Source organism: Bombus flavifrons, chromosome 4, assembly GCF_040668555.2.
Source record: "Bombus flavifrons isolate JBK064 chromosome 4, iyBomFlav1_principal, whole genome shotgun sequence".
Taxonomy (NCBI): Eukaryota; Metazoa; Arthropoda; class Insecta; order Hymenoptera; family Apidae; genus Bombus; species Bombus flavifrons.
This window is the reverse complement of record NC_138445.1, coordinates 14774492-14797851: the sequence shown is the minus strand read 5'-3', so window position 1 is coordinate 14797851 and position 23360 is coordinate 14774492. Positions and strand designations below refer to the sequence as shown.

Below are 23360 nucleotides of genomic sequence, written 5' to 3'. Positions count from 1 at the left end.
CTCTTCTTTTTTCTCCTTTTTTTCCTTTCTTTTTTCTTTCCTTAATACGCTTTCCTTCCCTTCTTCTCGCGAGTCTAACGTAATATACAGGGGACCTTGCCTTACGTTGGAAGAACGCGGTGGAAAAACTGCTTTTCAGGGTCTACGGGTGTGAATTCTCACGCTTGTTATAAGACTTCTCGGTTTTACCTTTATGGGACAATTATTTGAAACGGTAGACGTGGTTTTATTTTTGAACGGGGACTCGGAGCCTGTTTAGTCGAACTCTTATCGATCGAATCCTTCGTCCGAATTTTGGTTAGTCTTTATCCTTCGACGCTGAAATCGTACGTTGTGATTTAAATAAGTAGACGCATAGCCAAACTCTTTAGAACGATTGAAAGTTTAAATCTCAATTGTTGAACTTTCAACAGCGCGAACGTTTCTATCAATTTTAAGACTTTTTAATATTAAAAAGGCAGCCTCTTTATTATCATTTTTATTACATTGCTCATCGGCTTATCACCGTTTTCCCATTACTCTGTCTCACCGAAATTTAAATACGCGCCAACCTGAGTTGAAGTTTCCAAACTCGATTCTCTCGTAAACGAAGGCTCCTCGTTCGTTCGTGTTTTCAATCCGTCGCTGCATCTACAATCCCCTTTGATTCCTTGCCCCTTTGATGATCTTTGCACCACTCATCCAGCGATACATCGTATATTTACACGACAGTGTTAGATCTATGGGAAACTTACATTCTCCATACCTTTCGTGTACCTTTCCTTCGTCAACAATTGCGACACGGTGGCTGTCGTTTACGCATAATCATTTTTGACAATTTATCCGCTATTTCCGCATAATATGTTCTCGCCGTTTTCATTTTTTTCTTTCAAAGAAGCAGCAGCAGCAACGACAAGCGGAAACTAGAGAGCACAGGTGGCTCGTTGCCCATCTATACCAAAATGCAGTAGTATAACCAAATAGTATAAGCTCGCGTATCCTTGGACCGCTCGAAGGGTTAATGTTTAAATCAGAGAGAACCATGGACGTGGATATGGATCTTTTGCGGGCGCTGGTATTGCAGAGCTATCCCCCTAGATGGGGCGAAAAAAATTCAAATAACACGGGGGAAGGTTCTTGTTAGGTTGTAAAGTAATATGATCCTCCGACTGGAGCTCTGCGTGTAATGTTTAGATAAGTAGAGGTTCGGCGTTCAGGGGCTTCCAGGATTCTGTTTGTCTTCTCCCTTTCTTGTTCGTTAACAAGACAGGAACCGAGAAATTGCGCCTGCGACCACGCAACCGACTTCCTGTCCTGCGGTATTCGCGTTTTATTATGTCTAAGATTATTGCTTATACTTACCACAAGTACATAGTATACCGTATAACGTTCCCCGAGTTATATGAATTTCCTGTTGTACGAGACTCGGACCGCAAACCTCAAAATTAAGAGAAAATCTCTCTCTTTTTTATTTTTCTTTTTTTTATCCCCTCGAAAGAGTTTCTAATTAAATTTTTTCAAATATCCCTTTCATTTACTATCTTCGAATATTCCCGGCTATTTTCTACGGTATTATTACTTGTCTCGAGCAGCGTACGTTTAGGTGTACGAGTTCGATCCTCTTTCTTGTTCATTTTCTGTTTATAAACTGCACGTCTCGTTTTAATTAAATTTTGCCTATGTATCGAGAGCAAGATGCAACGTAGATAATGAAAGCTTATTCAGGAGTCCAGGGTGCTAAGGTATCCCAATCGTTCGCTATTTACGTTGATCAGCGCACGAACTCCTCTCTCGGTGTTAACCCTTCTCGATTGTTTCGGCGACAAACGCTATTTTTATCGTTACGAGTTAATTACCCATCGGCTACTAAAAATAAAATTAACTTGTCCATATTACGATAACTCTACCTTTAAAGGTTCGTTCAGACAGACGAAGGGTAACTGATCAATACTTTTTTAACCCACTGATCGAAAGTTTCGCAAAGGTGGCGTAAATGGTAAACAGGAATTTATTTATGAACGACGATTACCCAATCTGTCGTTTTTATATCCGACGAATAGAACTTTCTCAAATATGTATCGGAAATGTAGAGGTTGCTTTATAGAGAGGACAGTAAATTGATATTTATTTCTAGTTCAATTATCAACACTTTTCCTAAAGCGGAAGGTAAATGTCCTTTTCATAAAAGGTTGTAATTGATGTTTCCTTTAATCTGGCGTTTGAAACTGTCGCGAGGAATCTGTCAGTAAAAGATTTATAAAGTAGAAACGTTCGCGATTTTAGTAGCTCGTTATTGACGTTGATTCGTCATCGCTTGAAATCATTGAAATTGAATTTTCTAACTTTCGGAAAGAGGTTGCTTTAAAAATTCGAACAGTTGTAACGTTCGAATAAATTTGTTTAAATATTGGAAGAATTAATATTAAAGTACGATTGTTATGGCAAAATTGTTCTCGTTCTTATTCGACAAATATTCTATAGTTTTCGTTCGTCGCTATTAAGTTTCACTCTCATCGAAGAGACTGGCATAGTTTTCCAAATTTCATAATCATACGCGAGCCTCGTTGCAAATGTTCTTGGTTCGTTCAAAATTGAGAGTGACGTAAATCATCGATCTTCAAATTTAACCTCATGAAAAATGGAGGAAGTAGAAAGATCTAATTGACCTTCGCTGCCTCTCCTTGCGATCTCCTCTTGACTTTTAACTGAGGAACATCTGAGGACTTTGGCGTGCTCATATGCTAATGATCCACGATGATCTTACAACGATGATTTCAGGTTCCACTGCAATCGATCGAATCATCGACAATTGTACGGAAATAGATACTCGCGAAAGCTTACGCGTTTCTTTCCATCGATCAGCTAAAATAAACATCAAAGTGGATAGAAATCACACGAGTTGCAGCCGGAACTATATCGAAGATTCGCATCTCGATAGGAATAAATTGCGAGATATCTGCTACCAGTATTATCGATGCCATTCAGAATTTCCTCGTATATTTCGATAAAAATATGAGACACTTTAGATATAAAATCTATAAATTTGCCGGTCCATCGACAAGCCAAATCGAAACAGAATTATTAAGAAACTTTTCGAAAAGAAGACCCGTATCTTTTGATCAAATGGTCGAATCATCGTAAATTCAACGCGCAAGATAAATACGACGAGAGACAAAGTCGTCCGACAGTCGATAAACTTTTTTATTTTCTAAACATAAAACGAATAAAGTCAGTCGACGATTAATTATCACAATTACCGCAACTATCGACTTAAACCTAGCTAATGTTTAAAGAAAGTAAAACCGAAACTTCCAATGAGATTTACTCGATTCACTCATTTGCGTATTCTGTCGTCTTATGACTCATCTTTAGAAAACAGAAACGAAAGAAAAAATTCCCAATTACTAATCGTCCGTGAAGAATTGACCAATTCCTGAATCCTTGATCTTGTACGCAACAACGCCAGACCTGGACGCTTAATTTGCAACGTATGTAGTGGACGATTGGATGGCCGCTTTATCGAGGTCAACAAGAACAGGAGTGGAAGCTTAATGGATCGCTTCCAAATTACACGTTGATCGTCTATTGCATTTCCAGGTCCGAGTCTGGCAGCAATTACCATGCCGGACATCGAAGGAACGAAAGCATGTACGCTATGACTGGGCTGTACGCGGAGAGTGCGACCACGGGAACCGATGAAACCACAGACCCACTGCAGGCAACCGGTAGCAGACTGACTCACGACACCGTCATCAGGTGTCACAGTAGAAATCCCAGTTCTGGCCTCGTGGACCATAGGTGAGTATAACTGACGCATACGACACGGGGGATAGTCATTTTGTCGCGGATCTTGTTAAAAAATAACGTCGTTATGCGGTAACTAACATCGCTGTTACTAGCAACTATTAGGAACTAGCGAATCTATGATCACAGTATATGGAGAAAGATATGTACGATACTCGTATTTCTATTATCAGAATATAAATCTTCTTTATTATGATATTTATCAGTGTGTATAATAGATGAAAATTGTAACATTTGACGGGCTTGAACTTGAGTTGTATCACTTGGCTCGAACGGCGCATGGAAAACGTCAACGAATCTCGCTCGTCCTATAGGAATCGTTTTCATCGTTCAATATCGGTGAAATTATCGGCCAGTAATCAGAAAAACGCAGTTCTATCTTCTTTTTAGTGTCGTAGTTTCAAGGTTTTTGAAAGTACGAAGTTTGATGAAAAATCTCATACGTTTTTCTTGTTATTGTATCTTTTCTTACTTAGCTTTATTTATTATTATTCACGTAAAGAGGAAAAACTCGAAGCAACTGCGGATAGTTGGATTCTATGTTTATTTTTTCGATTTTCACTGTGAATTCCACGAAGAGACTTAGAAGCATTTCTCGCTCGTTTTTTATAAAAAAAAAAAATAAACTTCCGCGGTTATACGTCATCGGCTACAATGTACACGTTGCGTTATAAGTAACAATCGGGAATGACATGGAACAGAACAAAATTGTCACGAACGAAGTCGAAAAAGAGAAAGCGAGACGCTAAGAAGCGAGTCGTGAAAATGTTATGGCGTTTCTTTCTATTACGCAATCGGAGATTTCTGCAGGACGGTCAGTCCATCCGCGAATTTACATACACAAATGGTTTCTAGACGACCGTGGTAAAAATTGCAAGCTGTAACCCTCGAAAACGTGAAAAGTGAAAGCACCAAGCTGACCATGACACGGTTATTCGTGAAATAGATTCTTTTGTAACAGTGTTATATGTGTCATAGGCACATCCTGTTACGAGTCCTGTTATCATAAATTTATTCGCCTAAATGAAGTTAGGGACAGCGTTAGAGAGTAGACGAGCGTATCGTTTAAAAACGAAGATGGAGAAAGATACGGTGAAAGTATTTTTCACCATCTTCCCATTGAACTGTCGCTTTACGATCAGACAGGAGAATTTTAATATTAACATGGCCGATGTCGCAATATGTTATAATCGAAAATGAAAATAAGCTATTCGATTCAAAGGAGTAAATTTTCTAAAAATACGCCTGATACATTGACAAAGTTCCATAGAAGGAGAAAACATAATTATGAAAACGAGCAATATTTTGGAAATTTTGAAGGGGATAAAAAGATGCACGAGTTTAGCTGCAAAAACGAAATATACAGGAGATTTTAGTAATACGAGACTGTTTCCTTGTAAAATAATAGGAAAATTCTTCTCTCGTAATCTTCGAATATGTTGCAAGAATAATTGTAAAGATATGATATCAGGTTTTAAGGGTGTGTTAAAACGAGTAAATAAATTCAATGTTTCTCTGAATGCACTACTTGTATATATTATAATTCTTGAAGTATCTTGATCTCTTGGAGACGTAGAACGGAACGTGTATAGCGAATAAGCACGTAAGTTTTCATATCTTTCCTTTTTATCTTTTTTTTTCTCGTTTAATGATAACGAGAGAAAACTGAGATAAGGAAGCTACAATTTTTATCGAAGCGAATTTGAATTTAATTGTACAGGAAATGTTTTCATAGTAGTATCTATGTTGTACTTGAATAATTGAAATTATCTTCTACATGAAATGCATATATCTGTTTTGTCCACAGAGTACACCAAGCAATTACCTGTATAATTTCTATTAATTATATCGCTATATGGTATAATCTATAATAGTCATATTTATTACTATTTTATATTCGTTATGTCTCCAAAGATTAATACGTATACTTCTGTGTTAACTTCAATCTGTCCTAACTAATATGCACGCAATCACGGTGCATCATTCAGCACAGTATTATTCATGCTTGCTGTTTCTTCTTCTTACACTTTTTCAGAGATTTTATCATCAAATGTCACAGCAGGAATCCCAGTGCTTCCATGGTGGACAGGTAAAGCTGGCATGATTATCACTTACAATACAATTAATCAAAGAGAAAAGAAAAGTGAGACGATTATGATCAACTAACAAAATCCTGCGAAGTCGACTAACAACATTCTAATTTGTATTATATTCCCATCGAATCGATCGTCTTCTTTAATCCTTTAACTGTATCGCCGGGATTGGACTAAAATTACGTTCGAAGGCACTCTAAGGCTATTTTCTACGCTCTAATTTCGCAAGTAATTGCACACGAGACGAAGATTGTGAAAAGCTAGAACGATGAGCGCGATAGCCGGATTTCCTTTTAAGAACGACGCGTCGCGTCGCGATGAACGAAGAATTTATTTTAAATAAGGAATCGAAGTGACGCCAAGTGGACTGTAGGCTGTCGACGATCCTAGCAACCATCTGTCGAGATGTAGCCTAGTTGTTGGTGATCCGAAGTAACGTTCAATTGGCTTAAACAGGAGTCGATCATTGAGGATAATAAAATTCTGCAAGAATTCGAAATTAATACGATTACGACCAAGCATTATAGCAAGGTAAAGATATTTCAGTCAGTCGAGTTCCCGAGAATGTAAACAATCTCGAACTTTGCATGAAATGATCGAACTTGTTGTACATTATGAGACGTTAATCGATCTAATCAGAATAGAATTCCGCTGGGAATCTTACGATTAAATCGTACAGAAGTAATCTTCTCCGCGTTACACGTCTAATTTATGTGAAATTTCTTTAACGATGTTTAACTGGAGATCCTGCGAGTCTACAATAAATCGGCAGAAAATTATTCGAACTAAACGAGAAGCAAGAATAAGATCGATGTCTATCTTCGATGATCATCGTTTTCCAAATTTCACGCTCTCTTAATTCATTTTCTCGATCTTTTAAAAATAACGCCAAGGGTTTCTTCACCTCGTCGCCAGCGTCTCGCAGTTAAAGGATTAATCGAGTCACACACGTGCTTCTCGCTTTGTTCCTTTGCTTTGTACCAAAATACCCGGACGATTCCATAGCAGAATTCTTAACACGTTTTTCTTGTTGGCATGGACTGTCGACACAGGACGGAGAAGGAGAGAGCGCAAACTCCGCCGTTTAATCCGGATTCGAAGGACTGTGGAATCCTGAGCTGCCGACCGGCCTTTATACAAAAATTCGCTGGAATAAAGGTACGCAAATGTTACTTTATCCAAAATTCCTGCAATGCCCGATGGACCTGCAAGATCCGGTTCGCGTAACTCTACTTATTTATTTTGAAAACAGCGAGTTGTTCGTGAAAGTATCTCGACTCTTATTGTGGAGGGATCTTTTATGAGGTGTTTCAGCTTCTTGCACGAGGCATTTTAAAAGTTCATTCACGCTATAATAACGCTCCATTATCACGGTTAAATGAATAAAGTTCGTAACGAGTGTGAGAACGTACATAAAAATTACGAGACATTTACTGCAACTATCAAGACGAAATTAAGATTTCTACAAAAAGTTCGAATACTCTCGTGAGCAACTGTGAACCAACATTTTTAAATCTCTGCAATTCTATTTATTTATTTAAAAAAAAAAAAATCAACGTTGGTAATCTTTAGTATGCTTTCCTTTATACCACGCTGTTTTGCTTGAACAAATCTTTATCCTTGTACTAGTTAACATTACATAAACTGTTTGGAAGAGCACACGGTAAATTTCGTACACGTACAGCATTTAGATATTTCCAAAAATCGCTTTGTGTGTGTGATGTCCTAACGGGAGGGTCGTGTTACATTTTCTCGTCATACAGTCTCCGAATGAAGCGATTCGATTAATTGGAAATCGCCAATCAACTTACATTTGTTGCGTATATGGTACACGGATGTGCAAAACGAGGTGCGGTGAGTCATCATTTCGAAAGGATACGACATTGAAACGCTGCTGACATTCTGTGAAAGGTTTTAAGTCATCGTAAGAGTACGAAGCAAAGACGTCATCGTTTTCATTTGGCGTGGTTTTATTGTTCGTTGCCATTACATTGCAACGTAATCAGATATTTTGTTAACTCGTGCAAGAACAGGTTTAGCCTAGAAATCTGGCCGAACTCTTCTAGTCTACCGATCCGAACTCTTCTAGTCTACCGATTATCCAGTTTTTTTATTAATATTTGCAGTCACGAAGAATGTTTTACAAGCAACAATAAATGCTTGGAATATCCAAATGCTTGTAAATTTCTCAAATAACTCGAAAGTTCAATTTTAAGATCGCAATTTAAAATTATTTCTTGTATCAAATCCAATAAGATGCACTTACCTTGTTTTTCTATCAACATCAATCTCCGAATTCATCGAGAATTGATCTTCAAGCAATGTAAATTACTTTTTCTTTTAATGCAGATATCGGTAAAAATCATGTAAGTTTACATGATGAAATTCATGATTTTCGGGAATACAAAATTCTAAATGTACTACGTACACCTGTTCATATCGAGCGCTTTTTAGCTTTGATTTGTCAAACATAGCACGTCGATTATCAGCAAAATGTTTTATCCTGTTCCCATCGTAAGATCATAATGTTACGTTAAAGCGGCGTTTTACCTTCGTTAGTTAAAATGCACTCAAGGGTACAATGATGGAATCGATAAAGCTTTTGCTTATCTAATCGGGTTTTATCGTTCGATTCGGCAGCATGGATGTACGAAAGAATCGATATTATCAGGTACACGTATCTCTGAATTTTACATGATAAAGGGTGCTTTTGTCCTACCCAAGTCAAAAAAAAAAAAAAATATTTCTGATAAAGTACGCTGTCACATTTTTGCCTTCTCGGGTAGAAATTTCTATTCTACGAAATATTAATCGACGTATATAAAATAATATAAATTCCGTAAACACAGAAACAAAAGCTCCTTATCTTCGATTATCCTTCGATTTCCATAGGAAATACGTTTTATTATTTGAGATGATAATATTGATATTTCGTCTATGACGATAAGCGTATTTAATCATAGATTCTAACATATTTTCAGAATGTATTTCATCTCGAAGGCAAAATTAACGTATAAACCAAAGTATTTCGTATCTCTGACTGTTTTTGAAGGATACATGCAAACATTTACAAGTACACATTCTTTTATAAATTAATTGCTATATATATATACGTGATTTTTATTCAGATATTTCTCATTGATCTTCTATCATTTATTCGAAATATTTCATAGATAAAGAAAACGTTATATCGCGTTAAAAAAATAAATATTGCAGGAGGAGCTGTGAATTCTTCTTTAAGTGTGAATAAGCGTACAAGTTCATAAAGTGTATAAGTCTCGAGTTATACGTAGTGCAGGTGGTGGTAATCACAGATGTACGTACGTAACCTTGCAAACAATCTAGAACAATCTTGATTTCTTCGATCGTTTTACAACCTTCAAGTTCGTTGTGTGTAAATTCTCTATAATCCCCATAATTTTCTATATAAAAGAGAAAGATCCTTTGGTATACTACGTTAAGCTCTTTTAACTTCTTTGCGATGGTAGCGGCACTTTGCATTTCGCTATGATACTTACTACGTTTCAAGAAATATAATATTATATTAATATTAAAATATAAAATACAAGAAATATAAATTTATATACCAAATATATCCAAACGCTTCACAGACACCATAGACATTTGCAAATTTATCATCGGTGTTTTTAATGAACGTGTGTGGCTAGAACATGGTGCAAGACGTGGCGATGTCGTAGAAGTAAGAGTTACCTCGCGGCTTCTTAGAACAGGAAACCTAATAAAGAAACACGTCGAATTTGCACTGGCAATCGTCATCGGTGACGCTCAAGGTTCAATTAACACACATTAACGAACGATCATCCCGTGATTTTTCCAGGTGTTTGTGTTCCTTCTGTCGTTTCTCGTCACGCTGCAGCAAGCACTTAGTTCAGGTTACATAAATTCTGTGATCACGACCATAGAGAAAAGGTTCGAAATCCCGTCCAGCCTTTCAGGCGTCATTGCTAGCTCCTATGAAATTGGAAATGTCATCACCGTCATCTTCGTCAGCTATCTTGGTAGCCGAAGACATATACCTGTTTGGATAGCTATTGGTAAGTATACGTCATAAAAGTATTCGAAACTATTAGGTCGTCCGAAAAGTTTCTTTCGTTTTATAAAGAAATAATGGATGTACTACATTTTCCGTTTTATATTATTTTATCGAATTACGTACATTTTTGCTTTATCAAGATAGAAATCACAACGTTTGACAGATTAGGTTTCATGTTTGTATAAAGATGCATCGTTGTAAAAAACGTGTCTGTAAAAGAAAGACACTTTCCGGACAATCTATTTAACTCTCGCAGAGGCTGGGTCAATCCTGACACGTTAACGTAAATATTTCAATATATAACTATATCGTATTCCTTAGTTTTTACGTCACTAATTATTCTCGTGTTCCATTTATTCCATAAGATTGATAAGGTCGATTTATTAAAATAGATGTGTTCTATTAAATTGTGCAAACAGTTTTATGTTTCAAGCGAATGTTACGAACATTGACTGTTTGCCCTGTCGCTACAAAATAGATCATTCGATACTTGGGACAACGATAATCCAGTCTTTGTTAGATAAAGCTAGCACTAGAATTAGTAGAGTAGAGAAGATAATTAATACAACGCTGTCTTTTTACAGAAATTTTGTAAGTTTCTAAACAGTACCCATATTTTGCTTTCTTTGGTACCAAGTATCGTACTTCGATCAAATTGATATTAAAATTCTAATAAAATAAGCGTGTTTGCAAGGTAATTATATGCAATATTTTTTAATTATTGTCATTCCAGGCGCCGTCATAATGGGACTGGGATCGATGATCTTTATGGTACCACACTTCACAGCCGAACCCAATTTAATGACGGCTGCAAACAATTCTAGCTCGGACAACATTTGTCGCGGTGTTTCGTTACGCGAACAAGATATGGGACTAGGTGAGAGTTTAATGAATTGTGAAACGACGAATAATGTTACATGTAGAAATGTGAATTTCGTGGCTCGCCTGCTAAAAGAATATAAATTTTAATTTAAAAAAAAGAAGAAAAAAAGAGAAATATTTAATGCTGATTACATGATTTATCAATTTAGTTTTCCTTAAATGCCAAATATCAACGAAATTCACATTGTCGTGTAATGTCTAAAAATAACATTTGCACAGAAACTGAAAGTATCATCCTTTCTTCATAGGTCGTTTATCGTCTGGATTATCGTCTCCGCCTTTAGCACCACACAACAATTTAAGAGGTGATAATTGCATTCAGGGATCTCCATCTACCGCTGGTCCTGTTATGTTATTTGTACTTGCTCAGTTATTATTAGGCTGTGGTGGTTCCCCTTTATTTACCCTCGGTACTACTTACATAGATGATCACGTACGACCAGAAAGTGCTTCTTTGTATATCGGTAAGAAAATATACTGTTTCGAAAGGTTTAAGATTTACCGTATAAGAATATTTTATTAAGCAGCTCTTATGTTTCTTTTAGGTTGTATGTATAGTATGGCAGCTTTTGGGCCGGTTTTAGGTTTTCTTCTTGGAGCTTATCTGTTATCATTTCATATGGACTCATTTTCTGGAACAATCATCAGTATAGGTAATGAAATATGTCTAATAAGGTGACTGCATATTTGTATGAACACGGTTATAGAAATGTACCAGATGCACAAAAATCAGCAGTTTTACTAGTGATATTTGATTGTACTCAAAATTATGAGATATTATTTAAGATAAAATTATTCTTCTACAGATCCAGGTGATCACAGATGGGTAGGCATGTGGTGGGGTGGTTTCCTACTCTGTGGCTTACTCCTGATTCTAGTAGCAATACCGTTCTTCAGTTTCCCGAAAACTCTGCAACGGGAGAAAGAAAAAATACGAATTATCGAAAAAGCTAAATCTTCGTCGCAGAAAGAGAAAGAGCAATGCAAAGAACCGAAAAAGGAGAAACTAAATGATAGTGGTTACGGCAAAGATGTGAAGGGTAAGCGTTTAATTCTTGAAATTTTACAACAGTGGTTTAATTATTCGCTCTATAAAAGTTTTCCTTAATAAATATTATACGTTATCAAAAATGATTAAAAATTAAAATTGTAATTAAACATAAATAAATATATATCTCTCTGTTTCAGATATCCCCAGGAGTATGTGGAGGTTGGTGTGTAATCCAGTGTACGTAGTAACGTGCCTAGGAGCTTGCATGGAATTAGTAATCGTCTCCGGGTTTGTGGTTTTCCTGCCAAAGTATCTGGAGACACAGTTCAGCTTAGGAAAGAGTCAAGCCAGTGTATTCACCGGCTCTATAGCGATACCGGGTGCCTGCATCGGAATCTTTTTTGGCGGATGTTTGCTCAAACGTTTAGAATTAAGACCAAAAGGTGCAGTTCAATTCGTTCTCGTCTCGAACATGATATGCCTGGTGTGCTATGGCCTCCTCTTCTTCCTCGGTTGCGACAACGTAAAAATGGCTGGGACCACTATACCGTACTTTAACAGCAGCACAAAGGGTCCGGAACCCTTTCAAGTAAATCTCACTGCCGCGTGCAACTTCGGTTGCGAGTGCCGAATGACAGACGTCGAGCCAGTCTGTGGAAACAACGGTCTCACGTATTTTAGCCCTTGTCATGCAGGCTGCACTGCCTTCAGTTCGAAATCGAACTTTACTAATTGTGCATGTAAGTGTGAAATTCTCCTTTTTTTTTTCTTTGTACATCACCGAGTATATAATGAGCAGGGAAAGTTCTTATACACAAGGTGAAAAATCTATCTGGCTGGGAACTTTTGTATACTATTGTATATTAAACGTCAATGTTCTATTTTGAACGATACTAATATTTCCTCTACAATGCGATTAGTGCAAAGTACAGTAAAAGACTAAAATAAATCAGAGTACATCGCTAATAAATATAATTAAATATCTGCTGATAAATATGATTATATTTATCGATAATGTTAGACAATTCTATAATTTCCATATTTATGTTTTAGGTATACACGGAAACTTAACAATGTTGCCACCGGCAGCTCCAGAATTTGCGGAAGTAACGGTAGTGCCAGTAGCTACTGCTGGCCCGTGCACTTCACCTTGTAGGACTATATTTCCATTTTTAATTTTACTTTTTTTTATGACGTTTATTGTTGCTATCACTCAGATGCCTCTATTAATGATAGTGTTACGGTAAGTTTCGCTTTTATCACTTTTATATGCTCCATATGTCAGTGTACTTGAATTATGTTCAAATTTTACATTGTTGTTACATTCATTCTACCTTTTGTTTCTAATGCAGATCAGTCTCAGAGGAGGAGAGATCGTTTGCTTTAGGCATGCAATTTGTCATTTTTAGACTGTTCGGTTACATACCCGCTCCTATTTTATTTGGTAATTTAATTGACTCTACATGTTTACTTTGGAAAAGCACATGTGGAGAAAAAGGTGGACGATGTTTACTTTACGACATTGAACAGTTCAGATACAGGTATTCATTATTCCCACATCTGTGTGCAATTTGAGGAAGCTAATTTTAGAACTGTTACTAAGCAGTGACATTTTTCGTTCAATATTTTTCAGATATGTAGGACTTTGCGCTGGCATCAAGATTTTAGCTTTGGCACTGTTCCTCGTTGATTGGTGGTTAGTTAGAAGGAGAAGGCAAATGGAAGACCAAGCACCGTCTTTTACTGTCAACGAATTCGTAGGGTCAATTATCAGCCTTGACAAATGTAAGTAGGACACCTAGTCATACCAAATACTGTTACTAAATGTATGTTTGCAATAAATACTTTGTAATCTCTATGTGTATTACCAAATTCGTTTGAAACTTTATCACTGCTCTCATGATACTTATAGTGTTAATAAAATTCCAGGAGATTCTGTATAGTATAGATAATATATCCATACAAGTTTTTCAAGTACTTTCGTCAGCCACTATCATTTTTCCAGGACAATACCATTTTTTCCAAATTTCTGTCGTCATATTATCGTTCAGCTTCAAAATACGTGTTTTATCTTTTAGTATTCGAAGAAAAACCGCATCTTCACAGTGTCGGAGATGGAGACGGCACATCTCCAAATTCTGAATTGCCCACGCCATCGTCAATATCGTCGCCTACGGAGCCTACAAAGTCGACGAACCTAGAAGACACCGGCTCGTCGAACCAGACGCAAGATTCGACGGAGATAGGAAGTCGCTCGAAGAACGCAATGGATGTCGATGATATCGATGTTCCCGATACAAGGCAAGCACCCCTTGCTTTAGAAGAACCGGACACAGAAGTCAAACCGTTGACCGGTAAATCCTCTGACAAGCTTGTACGGAACGTTTAATGTTTAACTCGTGTTAGAGGCTATCCAATTGAATTATATCAAAAAGGTGATAATGTGAGTCTGTGGCAAATTGTTTTGAGATCACAGGTAAACGAATACAGTATATATAGAGTGGAATAATATGTACAACGCATGTGCATTATTAATTTGTGCAATCCTAAAAAAGAAACGCTATTAATAATGGTGGAAAGTGGTACGAATGACTTTAAATGAAAGAAAGAAATGATAATCTCTGTATACATATATGGTGCTAATATACTTTTTTAAAGAGATCGAAAGACGAAGAATTACCTTATATCGTTCCGTACATCGTCAGATACAAATTTAAATTGTGTTGAAGATATAAGTAAATTTTACATACACACACATACAAGATACGTTATATATTCTTGAATACAAGTGAATCGAAAATATTTTTACAGTGGTTATATTTGCGTGAAGGATATTGTTTATCGTGCGAAATAATTTGCCACAGGTTTGTCTCGATGGTTTGGCTATTTTTAGGAACTAATATCACTAGAATGTACATTTTTACGGTGATGCGATATATATGTCAATAAATAGGAACGTAATAGGTGAAAAAATATAATCAGGCTCGTTTCAGACAGACGTATTGTATCTTGATTCAAGAAAGATTTTCTTTGTCTGAGACGAGTTTCCTTCGCCGTTGGAAAATGAGCCTTGCGCGATTTAAGAAAGAGAAAAAAAGGAAAAAGAAAAAAAAATAGGAAAAAAGGAAGAAAGGCCAACAAGGACAAAACTGTAAATATAAAAATTCCTGCCTTAAGAAATACAAGACTAGACAAACGTATATTTAAAGATAATTAATTAAGTGATAGAGTTAACGATCTATAATAAATAATATCATTATAATTGCAGATTGAGAGCTGCGATTTATTTTATAACTAGAGATTAGGCTTTCTCAGAAATAAAAAAAAAGTAGTCAATTTAACCTAGCAATGTAAAGGAAAAAACACGCAAAAAACAAACTAAATGAACTTAATAGCGTTGATCCGTTTATGAAATTAGTTTAACTTTGTAGTAGCGTACGTTTTATTCCTTTTTGTTTCCTTTTGGTTTCTGAAAGAACACTTATATTATCAATGAAAGAATCACGCTTTTAACAAAGCGACACGTTGATCTCTGATATGTTTTCTCTTAAGTACTATGGTATCAGCGACACACTATTTTAAGAGCTTTCAGAAAAAACGTTAGCATTAATTAAACAACAAAAAAGAAGAAAACAAAATAAAAAAACGGAAGTGTTGATGCGACTTTTTCGTCGTGACGCATGCGTTACTTCTTGTGCTATTCTATGGAATGAAATATGTAACGAATTATAAAATGAATTATGCTTCCAAGCAATGAAAGAAAAACAGGAAGCTATAGATTTTCGGTCAAAGAATGCTGGTGTAACAAAATCGTTGGTCAATTGGAATTAACTCTACAACACGTTGAGAGACGTGTCTCGGACAAGTCCTGGCTTATTACACACAATTTAGCTCACTCGTTGTTAGAGAGAAGACTACTTGTTGTTTTGTACCTGAAAGCTTCTTGTATCCAATTTCAATGTGACAAAAGAATGAAAAAAAAGGAGAAGGAGAAACAAGCGAAAGAATACAAAAAAGAAAGAAATATATTAAAAAAAACTCACTCAGGAAAAGAAATTTTATAGCGCGTTAAGAACACGTTTAACTGAATCGAAGGAAAGCTATAAATAATAATACAAATATGAAATATCTATCAGTGCAAAATGAACAAAATCTTAGCCTAAGAAACGAACAAAAAGAGAATGATATAAAGTAACTCGTTTCAGCTCAATTTCTTTTAGAAGTGATTAAGGCAAGATGAAAGAAGATAATTAAAAAAGAGATTCTACAAAAGAAAAATTTTAACAAATAACGATGATGTTATATAGGGACAACAACGCCATTTGCATGAACTATCATTTGAAACTGTTCTTTTCTCCTATCGCTTCGGGTACGAAACCGTTCTACTAATGCTTCTATCTAATTGAATTAAAAAATATTGAAATAAACGAACGAAGGGTATATAGCGTTAATTTTACACAATCTCGAAAAAAAATAAATAAATAAATAATCTATTATGCCGACGTCGTCGTAGCATTTACTTACGTTAATGCAGACACACTTACCTATGTACGATATTATATCTCGCACGCTGTTTGGCCCATCACTGTCAATTTTTCGAAGTGTAGTTACACACGCTACCTATATATACATACATACATATATTATATTTTAGAGGCGATTTTGATGTTTGCAACGTGGCGAATCCGTACGACGAAGTTCATCGTTCGAAACGTTCTCGAGGCCGTGATGATCTCTCTCCTAACTACATTAATTACTACAAAGCAACTTACGTATTAATACTAATACTATACCTACTTTGTGATATGAATCTCTCTGTCGAACGATTGATTTTGTCGGACGGATCTCTCGTATACATGTGGATTATAAACAAAACGGGAAAAAAGTGCTGTGAATAGGAAAACACAAAAGAAGACGGACAAGTAGAAGAAGAAAAAAGAAGAAGAAGCAGAGGAATACGGTGAAGAAGAAGAAGAGAAAAATGGAAGATGTGAGAATATGCAGATTGAAATGTTCAAAAAAAGAAGAGTTAAACAAGTCGAATCAAATTCAGTTCAATTCACACGTTTCGTCGAGAATGAAAGATGCGAGATTGTTAACAGGAGAAATATTAATAATAATTGCATCCACGGGGACGACGCTACAACTGTACATAGGGAATTATAATAGTTAGAGCGATTTATAACGAGCAATCGAGAGATAAATGAACACGTGGTTACGTGCATTATAATTATATATATATATATATATATATAAATATAAATATATTATACGATTTAATAGGATTTTACGGTGGTCGCCATTGACACGACGACATTCTGTTTCTAATATAAAACGCATCGTTTTGTACGATTTATGGCGAACGTTATGGAATGAACGAACGATTTTGATCGCGCGACTCGCACAATTTTTCCATCGTGTTACTTAAATATTTTTACGGAAGTCTTTCTCGTATATACCGTTTTGTGATGAATCGTATCCTCAGAATTTCTTTCCTTTCTTTTTCTATTTTTTTTTTTTTTTTCTTTGATACATTTGAAATTCCGTTCCAATATTTTTATTGTACAGCTAACTCGTTGTCAGATTAATTTTTGCAATGTCATATCGTTATTGTTATTATTATTACTAATATTATTAGTATTATCATGATTACTGTAATTATATCGCTGGGCTTTTTACTCTCTACCGCTAGTATACTCATAGTTTAATTTAGCGTGTATGTTTATTTCGTAGCGGATGTTTTTTTTTTTTAATCGATTCGATCGTACTGTATTTGCTGTATTTAACACATTCCCACAAGCTAATATACATTATTAATTGAAATGAAAAGGAAAGCGTCGAACGTAAAAAAAATGTCATATGGAGAAAGCGTTTTAAGTATTAGGTAGAAAGTTCTAACATAGCGACAAGAATTAATAAATTAAAGAAGAAATATTGTGTACATAGATATTGACTATTACAATGATTAATATAAACTGCTTATAGATGTAATGTATTTTTTGTAGGGACCATAATGTGTAAGCAGAACGATACAAGGATGTTTTTTTCGTTTCTTTCTTTCTTTCTTTTTCTTTTTTTTTTTTTTTTTTTTTAGTTTATTCTCTTCTTTTCTTTGGTCGAACGGTTCTTGAATGGTGATACGTGACTGTGAGTCGAAAGCTCTAGCTAAGGTTTGTGAAAAAATAGAGGCAAAGAAATAAAAAGCAATACGTGTTTGCTTGCGAATGCGGAGATGAGAATACGAAGGCAAAGCTTCGTAAATTATGAGATTCAGAGATTAGGTATTATAAGTATAAAAGCTCATAGAAAAATGAAATTTGTAAACGTATACGTAGTTTCGAATGTTTCGCAACAATGAAAAGTTAAGAAAGATCTCGAAATGCGTGCGATGAATGGATGGAGTGTCAATAATTTATGTTCGTAGTGCTCGCAGAACAGATTTTGTTCAATATTATATGGTATTTACAATTAATGAAATCTTTTCTACGAGCATAACAGCGAATGGAAAAGTTAAGCCTCGAGCGTCGCTGTGTGTTGTAGCATGTGTGAAGTTGATCGGCTGTTGAAGGTCATCGAGAAAAATTATGTAGTAGATCGTTTATTTTACTACACTATTCCATGTCCGTACACTCTACACTTGTTCTTTTCGTCCCCTTGGCTTATTCTTGTACTTCTTACATCGTGAAACTCACGTTTCCCTTCTTATTTATCCAGAATACTTCGTGCAATTGTTGGCATTAGGAGAATCACATTTACAAAACGTACTAATAAAAATGTTTAGATAAATCTGTGAAATTATATTGTTATATTATCTTGTAGAAAAAATTATATTACGTTCTTTTTATTATATTCGGTTATTTTTACTTACTTGTTCATATTTTATTTGATTATTAAAAAATAAAAATTCAATATTAAAATTAAAGTACACTTTATTTACACATACAATCGTCACACATAATTAATGTCATAGAATAAGTTAATGAAATCGTAATAAGAAAAATTGGCTGTACGATGGTAGGAAGAGTGACCTTGAGCAGCCAATTGATATCACAATGGAGCTGTATTCCGAGACAAAGTAGGAAAAATAGTAAATGAAGATAATCGATATTACAATTGTGAGAGAGATATGGTTCAGAAAGATGGAAATGGAGAGATTGTTCGATAAAGCGTCAGTGACTTTCGAAAGCATTTCAGTCGGATTCCAACAGTTTGATACGTGTTAATGCCATGCCATTTCATACACACATGCATAGGTACATATCGCACACGAACACTCCCTACACACATACCATACGTTACTTTGTTTCGATTATGATATATTATAGAAATTCTTGTGTCACACAGCAAAGGTTGCTTAAATTTAGTCGCATAGCAAGCGAATAAAATTACATAAATGAATGCATTCGGCCACCCTAGAAAACAGAGGAAAAACGAAGCAACAGAAAGCAGACATTTTGATATACCGATCATAATGCAGAGAATGATTTAGACGCGACCGATTTCGTAATTCGCGAAACGGTGTAAAAAAGAAAGAACACTTGAAATAACATTGCCTTAAAAAACGAAAGATTAAAAAAAAAAAATAAAACGTAATTCATAAGGAACGCTCTGACGATGGTACAAGTGGCAAAAGGAAATCAATGGTGATGAAGAATGACCGTGAATTTGCAGAGACAAAGATATATTATATATATTATAAATAAATATATGAAGATAATGTTAGACATAAGAACAAAATCTCGTATTGTCAAAAATGATTTATCGTTTCCTCGAGTATTATATATAAATATATATAATTTTAAAACCCCTTATGATAGAGAATATATCGTGCGTGCGCGGTCGAAGAAAGCTGTTTTTTCCTGAGATGAACATTCTGTTTTCATGTCGAACACCGAATCTCTTCCTTACGTATGGAACAAATACAGATTGTGAGTCGTACTAGGGTTCGTGTAATTTTCGTTTTGCGTTTTATCAGGAGGCGAAAAGATGATAATGTAGATATTATTATCGGGACATTGTCTTTTCCTCCGTTCGTCGAAACTTAACAGTTTTTTTTTTCTTCTTTCAGAAGTAAGGCACAAACAATGTATTTACAATGAATAAATGTTTTGAAAACTGTTAAACCGGTGTATTTATATCTCTTATTATCGCAATATATGTATTTTAGTTCGTTAATTGGTTGGTTCTAACGAATACTGACCTTTTCATAGTTAAGTGATCGAATTGTGATTGAAATTAGAGTTAAAGTGTTGATTTATTTTAATTTTGTCAAATGATTCATTTAGTCATTATGCGATAAATTAGCAATCACGTAGCTGACATTTGAATATAGCGCCACTCAATACTCGAACAAATCGCGCGAGAGGATCGATGTAGCCACCTAACGGCCTTCTTCGTCCACTTCCGTCAGTTGTTCACAGGCTTTGATAGCGTGTGGACGCACGTGAGTATTTGGTGTGTTCTGTCACCTACGGAGTCGCGTTTTCGCTAACGAACGCCCCACCGTACCTTCCATATTCAATGTGTATGGCGATTCAGGTGAGTCTTTAATAGCTACGATTATTCGAACAAAGATTTCAGCTCGATTTCGCGGTTGGTTTTTCGCGTGTACGCCTCGGTGTCTTCCTCGTAGCAAAAAGTCGATCGCTGGATTTACGGGCGCCGTGTACGCGCGCGTGTGTCCCTCGTTTGGCTGCGTGCTTCCCTTCGTATATCCTATATATTACATTCGCGTAACGATGCTTCCTTTTGCGTGTGTGTGCGCGCGCGCGTCTTTCTACGTGCACGATTCGCCCGACCCTCTATCCACGCTCTTTTACACGCATCGAAATACGTGTGTTGCGCGGACGACGAACTCTGGCGTCCCATCGAAACTCGCCACCACCGTAGTCTGCCTGCCTGACTCTATATATGTAGTATCCATGTTCCTTCGTTTCGAAATAATCTCTCTATGGAAGCACGCCTGACAACAATACGTCTTGTTATATCGAATTCTTAGTTAGAGAAATAGCGAAGTTTTTAAAATTTCGTCTAAGTAGTTACTTATCGAGAGAAGTTACGTAGAGGTATTGTTCAACAGTATCGTCTATATAGTACTTGTGTACCTTCGTTTCGAAACAAACTGTCCATGAAATCATGCCTGAAGAGGATACATGTATCTATATCGAATTCTCATATAGAGAAAATTTGAAGTTGTTGAAATTTTCTCCAAATACTTACTAAGGAAGTTGTTTCGTCGTCGTTTATGTAGTATTTATGCCCTCTCGTTACGAAAGTAGCTCTTCATGGATGCCCGCTTGAAAAGAATATGTCTTGTTATAACGAATTTTCAGATAGAGAAAATACGAAATTCGTCAAATTTTCTCCAAGTATCTGTTTCATATTTACCTGCTAAGGGAAATTGCTTCAGTGTATTATTCAACGACGTCGTATTTCTAGAGTAATTTCAGTTGTGGAGGACATTGCATGCCATGCGCCGAAGCACGCTGGCTTTAACCCTACTATGATCATAGAATTTTTATATTTCAATTCTGTTCCCGTTTTAGCAAACGAAGAGTGGTGCTGCTTTAAAATGATGTTTAGTATAGATTCGAAACGTTAAAAATTGCTACACGATTTCTAATTTAACGACTGCGGATATTTATGCATTTATAGGAAATTTGAAAGTGTAAAATTCCACAGAATGTACATAGGTACATGTAATACGAAAATATATAAAATATTCAAAGTATAACATTTTCTATAACAGTTGGTAGGTAAAACAATTTTCTACGGGAGTTCTTCTGTTTTAATTATATTCTCAAAGAGATGAATTTTGGATAAAAACTCGCAATCTATTAATGACAAATTCCTTGCGAATATATACAAGTAAGAAACCATGCGTACCAACATAAGAATCTTCTCATATCGTTGGAAATTGAAATATTTTTTAAAGTTGGAAACCTGAAATTGAGTTGAAAATGACTGAAAGAATGTAACAGGGTTAAGCAAGATCGGCCAGACCTGCATTTTTTCTGTAGCGCGAGTTCTCTTTGTAAACACACGTTCAGTTGGCCAAGTCCGAGTGATAGGCCGAGGTCGGTTGAGAACGAAGGCACGCTCGTGTGACACGCGGATCGCACGCCAGGGGCACGCGTGCTTCTGTTTTGCCTCGCGACATGCTGACCAGCAGCGATCCACGCGATAATCGATCGTAAGCACACATCCTTCTCGTAAAAAAATCGAATTGTATGATATTCCAGTTTAAGATGTATTACCTGTCGTCTTAATGTTTTTAAGCGCGAATCGTTGTTTACTTTCGCTCGAATTAAACTGGCAGATTCTCGCCATCTATTGTTGTTAAGTTTAGACTTGTGCGTGCAGCTACTTCGAAAAAGAGACGAACGTAATACGATGCGTATCTGTAAGATGAAGCTTCGAACGTATTTTTATAATTCATTTTATAGTTATATTGGGAATGCAGTAGCGAATTTAGTTTTGAGTTGCATGAAGGCAGCCATTGTTCTCACAATTGCAACTGATTCGTTACTTTTGATCGCTGGAAGTCACTACGCTGATCGAATGCTTTTTAAAAAAAAGGCATTTTAAAGAACGTCGAATGCTTACCGTGTTTTTATACGAAGTAAGGCGATATATATTTTGTTTTTTATTTATTTTTTTTTTTTAATTAATTTATGTGATGTCTTTTAGCCAATACGAATCCAGTACTACCCGGCGCCCTCTCCCCGCGGGCGGGGCGCCTAAGAAGTTTCCTCCATGAGGAAAAAAAAAGAAAATGAAAAAGAAAAGAGGTTAAATCTGTTAAACAATTATTGTGCAAAGCCTTGCAGAGTCTATGTACTGTACAATGTACACTATCATTATACATTACCGTTCATAAGTTCGGAAGAATGTATATTCAACATAACCTACCAGTGTCAGTCAAATTGACTGTTTTCAAACTTCTACACAAATTGAACCATATTTAAGGGTTATCATATCGCTTCGTAATTTCTGACTTTTCCTAAAACATGCATACAATTTATTTTTCAGTATTTACTTTTAGTTTGCCCTAAAAATGTCAAGACTTTTCAACAAAAAAAAAAATTATAAAAAGGAATAACGAACATAAAAGAAGACTGTTCAGTGTGCGATGAACAAGAAACTAAAGCAACTGAAAACAGCATGGAAACGCGTGAAAAGCTATTTACAATCGAATCAGAATTGAATATTATTTACAAATAAGCGTTTATGTCCAGGGCAAAAAAAAATAAAGAAAGAAATTATCGTTGACAGCAAAGAGTGAGACTGATGCAGAGAACCAACGTATCGTATTGGCCCAATGGGACAGTTTGGAAAGAAATAGATGCAAGTCCCAAACCTGGCAGGACATCGGTTCATAATATTTTTAGGGATATGGACAAGGACATACGGCATTTTATCTTATCATTGATCACCGTATCATTGATCATCACATAATAAAATGTACGGAAGAAGAAGCATTTAGAGTATTGGAGACTAAGAGAGAGCTAGATGCAACAAAACTAGATGCATTTATTGCTCTATTTATTGCTATATG

The 23360-nt window shown here is 35.8% G+C and overlaps 1 protein-coding gene across 1 annotated transcript in view; it reads left to right on the top strand.

Annotated features, from left to right (window-relative positions):
• LOC138178671 (solute carrier organic anion transporter family member 3A1) overlaps positions 1-23112 on the top strand; it is a 71570-nt gene extending 48458 nt beyond the window's left edge. The window contains exons 3-16 of the mRNA XM_069110777.1: positions 3577-3777; positions 5819-5872; positions 6929-7034; positions 9715-9931; positions 10664-10807; positions 11061-11276; positions 11358-11465; positions 11619-11852; positions 12001-12543; positions 12857-13046; positions 13156-13344; positions 13437-13588; positions 13882-20341; positions 22835-23112. Coding sequence (XP_068966878.1) covers positions 3577-3777; positions 5819-5872; positions 6929-7034; positions 9715-9931; positions 10664-10807; positions 11061-11276; positions 11358-11465; positions 11619-11852; positions 12001-12543; positions 12857-13046; positions 13156-13344; positions 13437-13588; positions 13882-14192 — 2665 coding nt within the window. The 3' untranslated portion in view covers positions 14193-20341; positions 22835-23112. The remainder of the gene's footprint in view (positions 1-3576; positions 3778-5818; positions 5873-6928; positions 7035-9714; positions 9932-10663; positions 10808-11060; positions 11277-11357; positions 11466-11618; positions 11853-12000; positions 12544-12856; positions 13047-13155; positions 13345-13436; positions 13589-13881; positions 20342-22834) is intronic.
• Positions 23113-23360: the final 248 nt, after the last annotated feature.